The 13,108-nt window shown below is 38.4% G+C and overlaps 1 protein-coding gene across 3 annotated transcripts in view; it reads right to left on the bottom strand.

Moving 5' to 3' along the window:
* Scn9a (sodium voltage-gated channel alpha subunit 9) overlaps positions 1-13,108 on the bottom strand; it is an 82,456-nt gene that overhangs the window by 52,844 nt on the left and 16,504 nt on the right. For 2 of the 3 annotated variants that reach the window (XM_027420264.2, XM_027420263.2), the window contains exons 7-11: positions 11,932-11,995; positions 10,640-10,781; positions 8,703-8,909; positions 5,071-5,358; positions 2,278-2,616 (exon numbers count right to left, since the gene is read on the bottom strand). In XM_027420264.2, the coding sequence (XP_027276065.1) occupies positions 2,278-2,616; positions 5,071-5,358; positions 8,703-8,909; positions 10,640-10,781; positions 11,932-11,995 (1,040 nt within the window). Of the gene's footprint in view, positions 1-2,244; positions 2,617-5,070; positions 5,359-8,702; positions 8,910-10,639; positions 10,782-11,931; positions 11,996-13,108 lie in introns of all 3 variants that reach the window. The other variant, XM_027420262.2, reaches the window with a different exon arrangement.

The following is a 13,108-nucleotide window of genomic DNA, read 5'->3' as shown; positions in this document are numbered from 1 at the left end:
AGTTTGAAAAAGATATTTAACAGTGATGGCAACATAGCAGCATGGAGAGTACAGGCTCTGTCTCAAAGAGGTGATCACAGTCTAAAAACCACAGCTCTAAAAACCATCTACATGCAGTAATTTGAACTGAGGCATGCCAGGCATATTCATGTTTAAGTGAAAATACTTGTTTTACAAGCATGCCAGCAGCTTGAGAAAACAAACAAACAAAAATACTACACTGGTCTTCTAAAGTACATACCCACACACTATATATATATATATATATATATATATATATATATATATATATGAAGAATTATATAATCCTATAGCTGCCAGGCACTAGCATGTATGTGCTATGTGATAGTAGATACTTTACCAACACACACACACACACACAGGTATATATACATATATATGTTAATAGTTCATTTAGTCATATAATTATAAGGATGTAAAGTTGAATATAGTCATGTATATATGCATATCAAAATATAGACATGTATACATAATCACACACACACACACACACACACACACACACCACACACACACACACACATATATATATATATATATATATATATATATATATGGGGCATATAATGCTCTATTTTCTCTGCTATAACTCTCTTTTTTCCTAAAATAAAAAAGAATTTGACTACAATTTCTTTTTCATGTCGGCATGTCTATAGTGCACAGATTTTATTGTTTGTCATGCAATAGTAGATGAATACATGTAAGCTGTGCATTATGCCAGACTTCTAAGATGATCACATTTGTAATTCGTCAGGTTTTATAATTCAACTCTTTTGATTTTTGGTTTTGATTTTCCTCTGGTAAAAAGTCAATTCTTAAATATTTCTTTTAAAAATGTTAAATCACCTACAAATATGACATAAATTGCATAACATTTTACAGATTACACCATCATTGAAATATAAAGCTTAAGTGTCATTTCATAGAGATGTAACATGCTACTTCACAAGAAGAAAACAAGTTTAACAGAAAGGCTTAAGCTGCATCATGCAAGCATAGAGGTTGCTGAGTTACCCCAGAGCACATGCAGATTTGTTTTCAAACTGAAATGTGTGTGTGTGGCCATGACTTTGATGGAACGTTATTCTCACTTCAAATACTACCCAGTTTGATAATGCAAACATATAACTGAATAGCATATGATAGAAATATGCTGGGTTAATGACAGTCCTTGCTGACATTTGGTAATGTAGCATAACATAATCAGTGGGCAAAATATGTATCCTTGAAACTCCAGGAACCAGAGAAATCTGATTTTCAAGTCTAATGAGACCCTTTTTAAAGGGTTCAGTGATTCCAAGATGCTGGGAATTGTTATGTGAGAATAGCTACATTTTCAAATTTATGTTTAATTGTTCCCGATATTTTTTATTAATAGACTTCAGGAAAGCATATTTTAAATGAAAGTGATACATTTCATTTGCTTAGAGGAATAAGTGTAGACATTCTAAATTGCATACAAGTTTAGAAGCCTAACGTCCCTTGGAGATGCAGTGGGGATGGAGGTTAAGAGCATACCCTTAGGACACAGGACCTTTGTGGAAATGCCAGAGCTGCTCCTGAGCTATGGTTACATGTGAACATTCCGGTTTATTTCTCCTGTTTGCAGTGATAATAATATGTCATCTCATACAGATGTTGCAAACGGATCCAGGTTTCTTTACAAAAGTGAGACCTATCTACTAATAATGGCAGTCTACTCAATATGCTGTAGGCATAAATGTTTTCTAAATTGATGATTTTCAACCAGTAATCAAATATAAATAAATGTATCCCTTTGCCAGCATGGGATTTAAAATATCTTTGTTTATTTAAGATTTATGTTTAAATTTTCAATTGTGGGTTTGTGTGTTTATTTTGTTACGCACATGCGAACGCAGTACCCACTGACGCCAGAAGAGAGCGCCATATCCCCCGGAGCCAGTGTTCCACAATAGTTTATTTGTGAGCTGCCTGACTTGGGTGCTGTGCCATAGGGTCCTTATTCACTGAGCTATCTCTCTAGCCCATAAAATATCTTTGAATGAGGTGATTACAACACCTAACATGGGGATTGAGCTGTGAATTAAAGTCATGTTTTCACAGAGGAGACATCATCAAATGCAGAGCCATTCACAGGCTAGAGAGCAGACCACCGCCCGCCCCCTCCCCTTCCAGCAGAGACACTGACTGATGAACGACTCAAGAGCCCAGCCATGCCTGAGCTATGGAAAACATCCTTACGCTGTCGTCGGAAGTTGCCTTATCTATTATCACCTCTGGAAGAAGCTGTCCATTGGGGACCATGAGGGCTGAGGGTCCATCAACAAGCGACACCACGCCATTGCAGTCCACCGCACTGTGCATCTTCCCGTTCACCGACAGCATTTGGGGGGACCTACTGGCCTGGCTGATGTTACTGCTGCGTCGCTCCCGGGGTCTGTGAGGCACAAATAGTGAACCTCGTCTGCTCTCATTGTCTCCAAAAATGCTATGCTCATCATCAGCGAATTCGGTCTCAGATCCTAGATCTCTTCCTCGACCCTTAAAACTGAAGAGACTCGTTCTGCTGCTGCGCCTTGCGGAAAACAAGGAGCCGCGAATGCTGAGGGGTGACTGGAAAAAACAAGACAGAAAGTGTCTGTTGGAGTGTCTACAGATAAGAGCAGGTTTCGTGAAATTATCAGTACATCTTTAGCTTGAGACCACTGATGCTGTGTTTTCCTAAAAGAACCATATTTAAAAGGAAAACAAGTCAACAGAAAGACCAATTATAGCAAATAAAGACTGCAATAATTAGATGACACCATACCCAGAAGCTGGAAAAGTACCTGTCTGGTTCTAATACTAAAACTCATCCACCATAAGGTCTGGGGAACACATCAGTTTATATGCTTTAAAGGAAGCAATAATTAATGAAATTAAGAGACAGGGACTATTACAACTTTGGGGGTGTGCTCCCTAGGGAACAAGGGAAAATTGTCACCTTTATATGATTCCTATCCAGGGTAAACTGTTTCCATAAATGAAAATCCAGGGCAGATTATTTAGAAGTACTAAATTCAATAAGCATTAGTACTTACTATATTAAAGACAAGTGGCAGGCAATGACAAGGTTTTCACCTTAGAACAAGTCTGGTCTCCCTCTTGTCTTTCCTTGTATTAGTATCAAGAGGATTCTAGCTGTCTTTCCTAGATTGTGGACAAGGATCGACTTTCTTTTTCTTCTGTGCCTCACACCTAAGTAACAGAAGCTGGAAACTTCAAACTGTGGTGAAGATGACAATGGCAGCAGTCCTGGGCCATGCATGGAATATCAGACGGTGGGGGGGGGGATACAGAGGACAGAGGAAGGTGTGTCGGAGTATGGGAGTAGGGAGCTTGAGCTAAAAGGGGACGAGGGGGTACTGCTGTGACAGGAGAAATTAATGAGGAAAATTATCAGTAAGAAGCAGACTGGGCTGGGGACATAGCTAAGTTGGTAGTGTGCTTTGATGGGGATGCCCTTCTGTATATATGTTTCTCTTATTGGTTGATGAATAAAACACTGATTGTTCAGTAGCCAGGCAGGAAGTATAGGTGGGGGTACTAGACAAGGAGAATTCTGGGCAAAAAAAAGGCAGAGAGGACTGTGAAAGGAGACACTATGTAGCCACCGACAGAATAACAGGTCTGGGCATTTTCTGGTAAGCCAAGACTACATGGAGATACATAGTTTAATAGAAATGAGTTAGTAATTAAGAGAGAGCTAGCCTAAAAGAAGCTTGAGCCATTGGGCAAACAGTTTATAATTAATATAAACCTCTATATGTTTATTTGGGATTAAATGGCTGCGGGACTAGGTGAGACAGAAACTCCTTTTACAGCGTTTGCCTGGTATGCATATAATGTCGTTGGTTCAAATCACAGCACTTTATCGGGCATGGTGACCAGTAACTATAATCTTAGCACCAAAAAGGCAGAAGGAGGAAGATCATGAGTTCAAGGTCATTCTTGGCTATATAGAGAGCCAGTCTTGAAAACAGAAATGAAATAAAACAAAAATTTTAAAAATGTGCACTAAGTATTTGAGGCAGGGAAGGAGTGAGAGTCCTCAGGTGATAGTGAACATCAGAGCTAGGGAAATGAAGAGTCCAGGAGCACGGAGGAAGCCATGAAGCTGAAGCCAAAGGCAATGTGTGATCTAAGATGTGACTCTGGTTCTTCAGTGTTTATTCAATAGAGTGACCCAACCCTGCTGGACTGTGTAATGTGTAAATGTTTAGTAGCTCTGGAGTCAGGCTCATCTCATGAGTTGGCAGGGGGACCTGGGTGTGGAGGTTTCAGTGTAAAAAACAAGAAAGTGAGAGGGAAAATCCACAGAGAGGAATTTGTTTACTAGTCCACCAAAAGCATCTGTGCTTGGAGTGGAGGATGCCATAGGCATGGGCAAAATTCTACACTGGCTGCTGGTCTACTGGGCTGAAGAAGGTAGAGGCACTAGTTTAAGATGGCCTCCCTCCCTCTCTTCCTCCCCCCTTCCTTTTTTCCTTCCTTCCTTTCCTCCTCGACTCCTCTTGCTATTATCATGAATGAAGTGTTAAAAACATTGACTAAAATACAACTATGAAAATTAATCTGTGGAGTGAAGAATCTCTTCATTCCTACAATAGTTTGCAGGAACATTTTATTTTAGAAAAAATGTTTCACTGGGTGGCGGTGGCACAGGCCTGTAATCTCAGCACTTGGGAGGCAGAGGCAGCTGGATCTCTGAGTTCAAGGCCAGCCTGGTCTACAGAGTGACTTCCAGGGCCACCAAGACTGTCCTGAAAAACCAAAAAAGAAAGAAAGAAGGGAAAATGTTTCGTAGAGAAGATATGGCAATCCTGAAACAACAGCAATTTATGAAAACGGCAACATAACTGATAAAACCCATATACATCTCTCTTTTTTCCATAAACGCCCAAGCAAAGGCAGCGTTTTAGGTAAAACATGGTGGTGAAGCCTCTTCCTTTCCTGGACCCTGACTCCAGAGTTAAATCTTGTGCTGCCTTTTGGCTGAGAAGCCTCGTCTGGTGGCGCCAAAAGTACCTGGTTAGGTGTGGACAGCCTCTTCTCCCGGGCGCGGTGGTGTCCTTCTACACCGAGATGGAAACTTTTCTTTCGGATGCTTTCCTCTGACTCTGACTTGGACAGTTTTTCATCATCGCCCTTTTCTTCGCCACTGGAGATCTTCTTCTGGTTCTTTTTCTTCCTTCTGTTTCTTCTCTCCTTGGCACTCTTTGAGCTCAGCCTGGAGGTTTCTGAAGAACTCTCCGAGAGACCCATCATCCTGCTCCGCCCAATACTAGTGTATTCAGCAGCAGCTGCAGCGATCGCCTGTTGGACCAAGACAATTCCAGCATTTAAGTAATTTCCAAATCTTGAAAAAACAAGCCAGAGGGTACTCAGCCTGTGCATGCAGTTACAATTCTTATTCAGGGGGTGACCTCTGTTTTGTTGCATTTTGAGCAGTCAGCATATGAAGCATATTCTCTTCCTCCCACACATCATAATCAAGTTCCAGTATCTTTGCAACTCAACCCTTATACGTTGTGAACTTCCTTAGAATTAAGCAAATTGAAGTATTCTGTGTTGAAGTTTTACAGGTAGCTTTGCAATATAAAATTCACATAATTCTTTCAGCCTAGATACACTGAGGAGGGTCTAGGCCCTGCCCCAAATTATGTGACAGATTTTATGATCCCCCATAGAAGGGGTGGGGTGGGAGGATCGGGGTGGGGAGGATGGTAGGGAGAGGGAACTGGGATTGATATGTAAAATAAGATTGTTTATAATTTAAATAAAATTTGTATGTAATAAAACAAAATGCAAAAAACCTCACATAAATTGTGTTCTAAGATCAGTTTGCAGACAAGGTAAGCAACTCAATGTCACCAATGGAATCAGGCACCCTATAGCTTAGTGACAGTGGTGTATCTGAAAATGAAAATAAGTTATTAAGGAAATAGTGTGTCAAGAAAAATTGTAAGGTCAATGACCCTCAGGGTTTGGTGTGATATCAAAACTGAGTTGTACCAGAGACAGAAGGTACCTATATCATCTCACTGGAAAAAATGTGCTTTAAAAATAGAATAACAGTACTAGGTTCCACTCTAAGGTTAGGACTTCCCCAGTTATTTTACTAGATGACATGTTGCTAAGTTGTCTGCTAAATATTTATGTTTGTACCCATGTACCTGGGCTGTCCTCAGCCTTGGTCATAGAGTCTTATTTTGCAGTAGGAAACAGTTGACAGAGAAATGCATGATTGGTCTAAGTACTGAGAATAAGAAATTCAGTGCTCAGTCCTAAAGGGGACATCCATCAACACCCTCCCCACCCCCACACAGCCAGGCTCAGGGGAAATCACGGTAAAGGAGGAAACAATAATGAAAGAACCAGATAATGGGGATTAGAGCTTTGAAATACCGACTTCTAGGCATGATGTGGCTATTAACACTCAAGAACCCAGAGCACCTGAGGTTTACATGCACAAGCTCTGTACAAGAGCAAGCCAACCAAAATTCAGGCAGAGATGGGGAAGGTGATCTCTGGGCCCTACCCCTTACTGAGGTGCTTGCTACTGGCAGTTGATGGTATCTGGGACAGGGAGAATCATTTTTCTTGGTGTGTACGGCCATTGGTAGTTTTCCCATGGTTAAGGGGATAGCCACATAATTATGAATTTATGGCCATTACTAATCAGACATAATGGGTTATCAAAAATACAAGAAATTGGGAGGGGTAGGGTGGGAGAGTTAGAGTGGGTATGAGTGAATATGAATATTTCATTGTATACATGTATGAAATTCTCAACACTAAAGGAAAATTACTTTTAAAAAAACTAGAAAAAAGGCCGGGCATTGGTGGCACATGCCTTTAGTCCCAGCATTTGGGAGGCAGACAGGCAGATCTCTGTGAGTTCAAGACCAGCCTGGTCTACAAGTTCTAGGACAGCCTCCAAAGCCACAGAGAAACCCTGTCTTGAAACAAAACAAAACAAAACAAAAAACCCAAACAAACAACAACAACAACAAAAACTAGAAAAAAGATTGACAAATAAGATGTAAAGGAAAAGTAGAAAAGTACCTTCAATCTTACCCTCAAAAAGGAGTTGTGGTAATATTTCTCCAGGTCACTTATGTATTTGTATAACATTTAAGCTGCGATTGTATCCTATCTATCATTCCATCCACTATTATTTTAGCAGCATTTTCCTCATTACAGAATTTTCTCAAAAATACATAATTATATGGATGAGTACAATGTTAAGACACTAAAGGTATCATAATCCTATTATTTGGTTTTGGATGCTCTGACAATGTGTTATATTTCTGAATTTTAACATTATTAAAATGCTGCACTACACATATTTGTGCATCAGTGTTTCTCCTCATCATAGATTATTGGCCTGGTTCTACAGTCATTTAAGACATCAATTACACCCGATCACCTGACAGGTTTTAATACTTTTCCTAAACATTTGAGATTATCTGTCTTTGTACAGGTCCTCCCAGCCTTTTCTACTGGTTTGCCTTCACAGAGTTATTAGACACCTGTGCCTTACTTGGAAGTGGTCACAATCATTAGTGTGCCTGTCTTAATCTGAAAGTTTATTATATTAGCAAAAGTTAATTAACATTTTTTCATCTCTAAATTGTTGACTATCCTTAGTGCCATAGTTACATTTTCTTACAAGTATGAGGTTCACTTCACAAGATGGAATCCAATCCATGCCTGGTACTATCTACTAAGTTAAAAACCCATGACTTTGGAGGTCTTCAGCCCTATGTGGAACTTACTAATGCTAATTAGCTGAATTGACATGGTCACAAGCTGCCTTCTAGATAGGTATTTTTATTGCTATCAGCAAATGGCAGTGGAAGTTGGTGAGTGAATTGCATGGCTCCTCAAAACACCAAGAATAAGCAGCAGCTACTGAGCTGTACACAGCCCTCAAGAAGGCATTCATATCACTCTCTCCAAGGGTCTGGAAACAATGTTGAAGTGGAGACAGGAAGAATGTAATAGCAAGAAGATAGGGATAAGGGATATGAAATTTTGTGATATACATATGACACAACCAATGCAAACATGACATGGCAACAGAGGCTGCAACGAATGGGCTTGCATAAGACTAGACCTGTCAATTACATATAGGGAGGGTCCATGTGGTTCTACTCCCTGATGAATTATAAACTACTGATGGATTCTGGAGGAGAGGCAGCTATTGTCTTCAGTCTTGACCCACTGATTAGCTCAAGTGGCTCAAGTGAATAGTAGCAAAGCCATGGACACTGACAACTCTGGTTAAACTCAGTGAGTTAGAAAAAGAAAGAAAAGCCATGGCTGTGGGAAAGGGAATTCTAAGGGGGTACTGTAGGGTAATAAGGTGGGAGGGATGTAAGAGAGGGTTAGGGTAACAATGATCAGAATATATTATCTGTGTATGAAATTGCAAAGGAAAAGCTATTATTGCTGAAAATGTACACAATTCTTGTATTTTGTAAACTGTCATGCTGACTCATTCTGGGTGGTAGAATCATAAACTTCTCAAAACATCTGTTATGAAACTGGAGATGATTATGGCAGGTGTCAGTTCAGGCTCTATTTAGAGTTCATTCCTTCTAGCACATTAGGAACAAAAGGATGTGATTATATTTGTAATGACAAATACTTACCTCAGCTTCTTCCTGCTCTTTTTTGAGTCGGTCTAACATCTGCTGAAATTCTAATTCTTTCTGTTTTGCTTCTTCAATGTTGGCCTGGTTCTGCTCTTCATATGCCATGGCTACCACAGCCAGGATCAGGTTTATCAGGTAAAAGGAGCCCAGGAAAATCACCACGACAAAGAAAATCATGTAGGTTTTGCCAGCAGCACGTAAAGTCTGGGGGTAGGGAGTGAAATTGTTATTTTAATAATACAAAAATATTACTAGTTTACTAGTTTTTCACTGGGGTTCATAATAAAGAACATACAAATCAGATATTTTGTATAATTTCATGTTATAGAAGTATAAATGAAAATAATATATTTGAAGAAAGTCAGTATTAAACAAACTTTTTTAATATTATAAAAGATATAGCAATGTTATATCCTGGCACTAAGGTTTGATTCTTCATTAGTATTAAATATAATAATATAGCAATCCCTCATTTTTCACATTTCTTAAATTACTGGTAACTTTAGCTCCCAGGATGTCTTTTAATTTTTTAGAGAGGCCCCTTATTGTTACAATCTTATTCTTTCCTTTTTAAAGCATAGATTATCATTTTAAACTTTGATGCAGACAGATTGCCCAATTGATTGAATTTATCTATTGACCTTATGGATATTTATTTTTACCTAGTATCACCATTAATAATTTTAAGTGCAATTTATCTTCTGCTCTCTATAAAATTTTTAGATTAATTCAAAATAGTATAGTGATGTTACTGAAACTTATCTACCTCTGAAATTTCTAGTGTTTTAGTTACTCAATTCCATGTTCTACCACTCTGTTGTACTTATTATTTTTCTCTTGAATAAATTCCTAGAAGTGGAATTACTAGGTCAATGGAAACATTTGTTTTGATTTTCATTAGCTTTCTACAAAGGTAATTAACTACCAGTGTGTGAGAAAGTCTAGCTTCCAAACCTTATCTTAAATATGACCATCTTTCGACTTCCCTTTGTAAAATTATATGTCAGTGTTTTTATTTATGTGACCTTAATTTTGAGCTAAGATAACACCCTTTCATATATCTATAAAGCTGGGGACTGCTATGGTGGTCCACAACTGTGGCCCTGGATACTCTGGAAGATGAAGAAAGAGGACCATGTGAGCCCAGCAGCATAGCATTCTAAGACTCTGTTTCTCCCCCCAAATTATTTCTATTACTTTAATTTCCTACTTTCCTATTTTATATATTTCTTATAACTTTTATACTATTCACAGAAGTAAATATAAAAGAGGCCAAAAGAAGTTCCTGTAGAAATTCCGAGAAAAGAAATTCATGGTTACAAGGAATAATAGAATTATCATTTCAAACACTTCCCTTTTTAGATTGTGTGCTGAGAATAAATAATAAATCCATAGAGACTCTATGTCAAGCACCTCATAACCATGCTAGGGTAGATGGCCATGTGATGGAACAGTATAGCAGATTGATGCTGTAAGCTGAGGAATGTTTAAAGGGTCATGAAGTCAAAAGGAAGAAGTAGTTGACAAGGGAGAGGAAAGTTTGGAGAAGACATGAGTATTTAATTGTAAATAAAGGTTCAACAATAAACTGTGGTGGGCACAGTACAGGAGAGTCTCACAGAATCAGACAGCCCATTCCTGTGAAGGAAGTGGTGACTGTGCAAAGGCAGCTCAAGAAACTGTGATATTCTCTGCTCTTTATGTCAGACCTTACCAGGTAATATACAAAGAAAGGCCTAAAAATTAACATTGCTCAGAACAGAGAAAAAATTATTTATGATCTAAGAACTATCTGTTCTACTACTAGTAGGATAAATGATCTCTAACACAGAAATAAAGTGGAAACAACAGTAACTAAATAGCTCAGAAGATAGAAAACAATGTATACTAGGCATTGACAGCCTTCAGAGAAGGATGATTCTGTTGACACCCACCTGTTGGTAAAGGTTCTCCCAGTAGTCTTGAGTCATTAGCCGAAACAAGGCTAAGAAGGCCCAGCTGAAAGTGTCAAAGCTTGTGTAGCCATAATCAGGGTTTCTGCCAGCCTTCACACACTCATACCCTTCTGGACACTGACTGCAGATGAAAAAGGATATTACAGGACAGAATACGTTCATCATGTAGCTAAGCAGCACTATAGCAGTGGTAAGTTCAAGATTCACTTTAGAGTCTCAGTGTTGCAGAACAACTAAGAGCATGTAATCTTCGATCAGAATGGACATTGCATCCCATTCAACTATTGACTAGTTGCCCATTTTTCCAAGTTACTTAAATTCTCAAAGGTACACTTTCCTCCACTGGAAATAGCAAAATGACTTATCTCCAAAACATAAAGATTTGACTTTGAATAATAACATGATTAACCCACTCCATGCTCATAGAACCATTTAGTAAATGGTAGATTGCAAATGCAACATATTCATCAACTCAAATCAATAAGGTTTGCTATGAAGACCTCTGGCAAAATGGCTTCTCTGAGTTATTCTCAGAGTGAATTAGAACCAAGGACAGCCATGACACGTTTGCGAATGCTTTCAAAGATCTGTGGCTGTAAACCTTTTCTCTTCCTAAAACTAGAAGATGGATTTTTAGCCTCCTTAGATGAATAGGGTGTTTTTAAGGGTTTTGTGGAGAAGCAAAACTGTTGATTCTGAGGTTGGCAGTTTCCAGAGTCTGATAAAGAGATTCCTTGATGTGACACAGAGTAGGAACAAAGTTTCCATGCAATCTGAGTGTGGTGTATGGAGAAATCAAAATGGTGTTTGCATATATAGAAGGTTTTCAAAATATCTTTACCCTAGTCCACAGGACCCTGTGTAGATTGATCAGAACAGTATACTCTGTTACCTATGAGTCATATTGAATTAGGCAACGGAGAACTTTGAGATGGAAAGAAATTTTGCTATTCTTCTTTCCAAGGACAAAAGCCTAAACCAGCCAACTAACATTTAATAGGCTTTTAGGAAGTAATTCTTGCATATCCCAAGATTCTATGACTGCTATTTTGCTTTGATTCAAGTTTACCTCATGTTCTGTCTTGCTTTCAAGCTCATGCATAAACTATAAACATTTTAAAATCTGTTCATTGTTAGATAAGATGAGCAAAATCAATGGAATGAAATTTACAAAAATTGTAATATAGATTTAAGAGTGCTCATCAGCAACCAAATTGAGCATGAGATTTTTCTTTTGCAATTAAACTGAAAGCATAGAAAATGTTACTTACCCAGAATCTGTGCTGAAACCACAAAGGAGAGCATCTTTGGTTCCCTCCAAGTAATAAAAATATTCTGTTTAGGAAGAATTTGAACAATATAGCATTACAGGATGTAAGCTCAAAGAGTCATGTGGCAAGTAATTTAATGGGTATAGACCCATATGCAAACATATTAGGTCTGATCACTGGTAATGAATATTTATATGTTTTTATATTCTCATATATTATTCATAAAATATCTACTTACAGCATTTTATGTACCAGTGAATGATTGTGAAGACAAAAATGATAAAATGTCACTAGCTTTGCATAGTTTCCTTTATCTAGTGCATATGGATGTTGGTGTATGTAGGAAAACAATTAAGTAAATAATATGTGTAGTAATTTCAGATAGTAGCTGGTTTGGGTCTTCATTGTTGCCACTCTAGTGTTGAAGGCTTGTTCTTCAGTGCACAAAGTCAGAGTCAGTCATCCTTGGGATGTTATTGATTGAATCAAAATGGCTCTAAAACTCATGAATGGATTAATGCATATGGGACAGGTCTTAACAGGATATTGAGAAGCAACAGAGAACTAACTATGAAGGTCAGGCATAGTTGGAGCAAGAATGTAAGTTGCTGGGGATATTCTCTCGAAGGATACATTTTGTCCTTGGTTTCTTCCTGTCTTCTTTCTCTTTGTGTTTCCTGGCTACCATGAGATGAGCAGTTTCTTTGGCTGTTATTGTAATGTGCTCATTATCGTAATGCTCTGCCTTACCACAAATTAGAAACAACAGAGCTAAGTAACCATGGACTAAAACTTCTGAAACGTTGAGCTAAATTGACTTTTTCTCATTTAATCTGATTTATTCATACATTTTCAAAAAGAAATAGAGAGTTATAACTGCTTTGATAGGGCAAGTCCTTCTGTGTATGTTTATCTTATTGGTTGTTGAATAAAGTACTGTTGGCCAATGAAGAAGCAAGTTAGGCGGGACTAGGAGTCAAAGAGAATTCTGGGAAATGTAGTAAAGATAAGTCTTGTGGTCCAGGCAGGAAGTGACATAGCAGGCAGACTCAGAATATAAGCAAGAAATCGCTCTCTTTCTCTTCCTCTTCCTCTTCCTCTTGATCTCTGCTCTGGAGCCGCCAAGTGATCTCCTCAAGTCAGGACGCATTCTGCCAGTGTCTCCATAAGTCAAGTC

This window comes from Cricetulus griseus, chromosome 6 (genome assembly GCF_003668045.3).
Source record: "Cricetulus griseus strain 17A/GY chromosome 6, alternate assembly CriGri-PICRH-1.0, whole genome shotgun sequence".
Taxonomy (NCBI): Eukaryota; Metazoa; Chordata; class Mammalia; order Rodentia; family Cricetidae; genus Cricetulus; species Cricetulus griseus.
The sequence above is the reverse complement of the archived record's forward strand: the minus strand, read 5'-3'. Positions and strand labels throughout refer to the sequence as shown.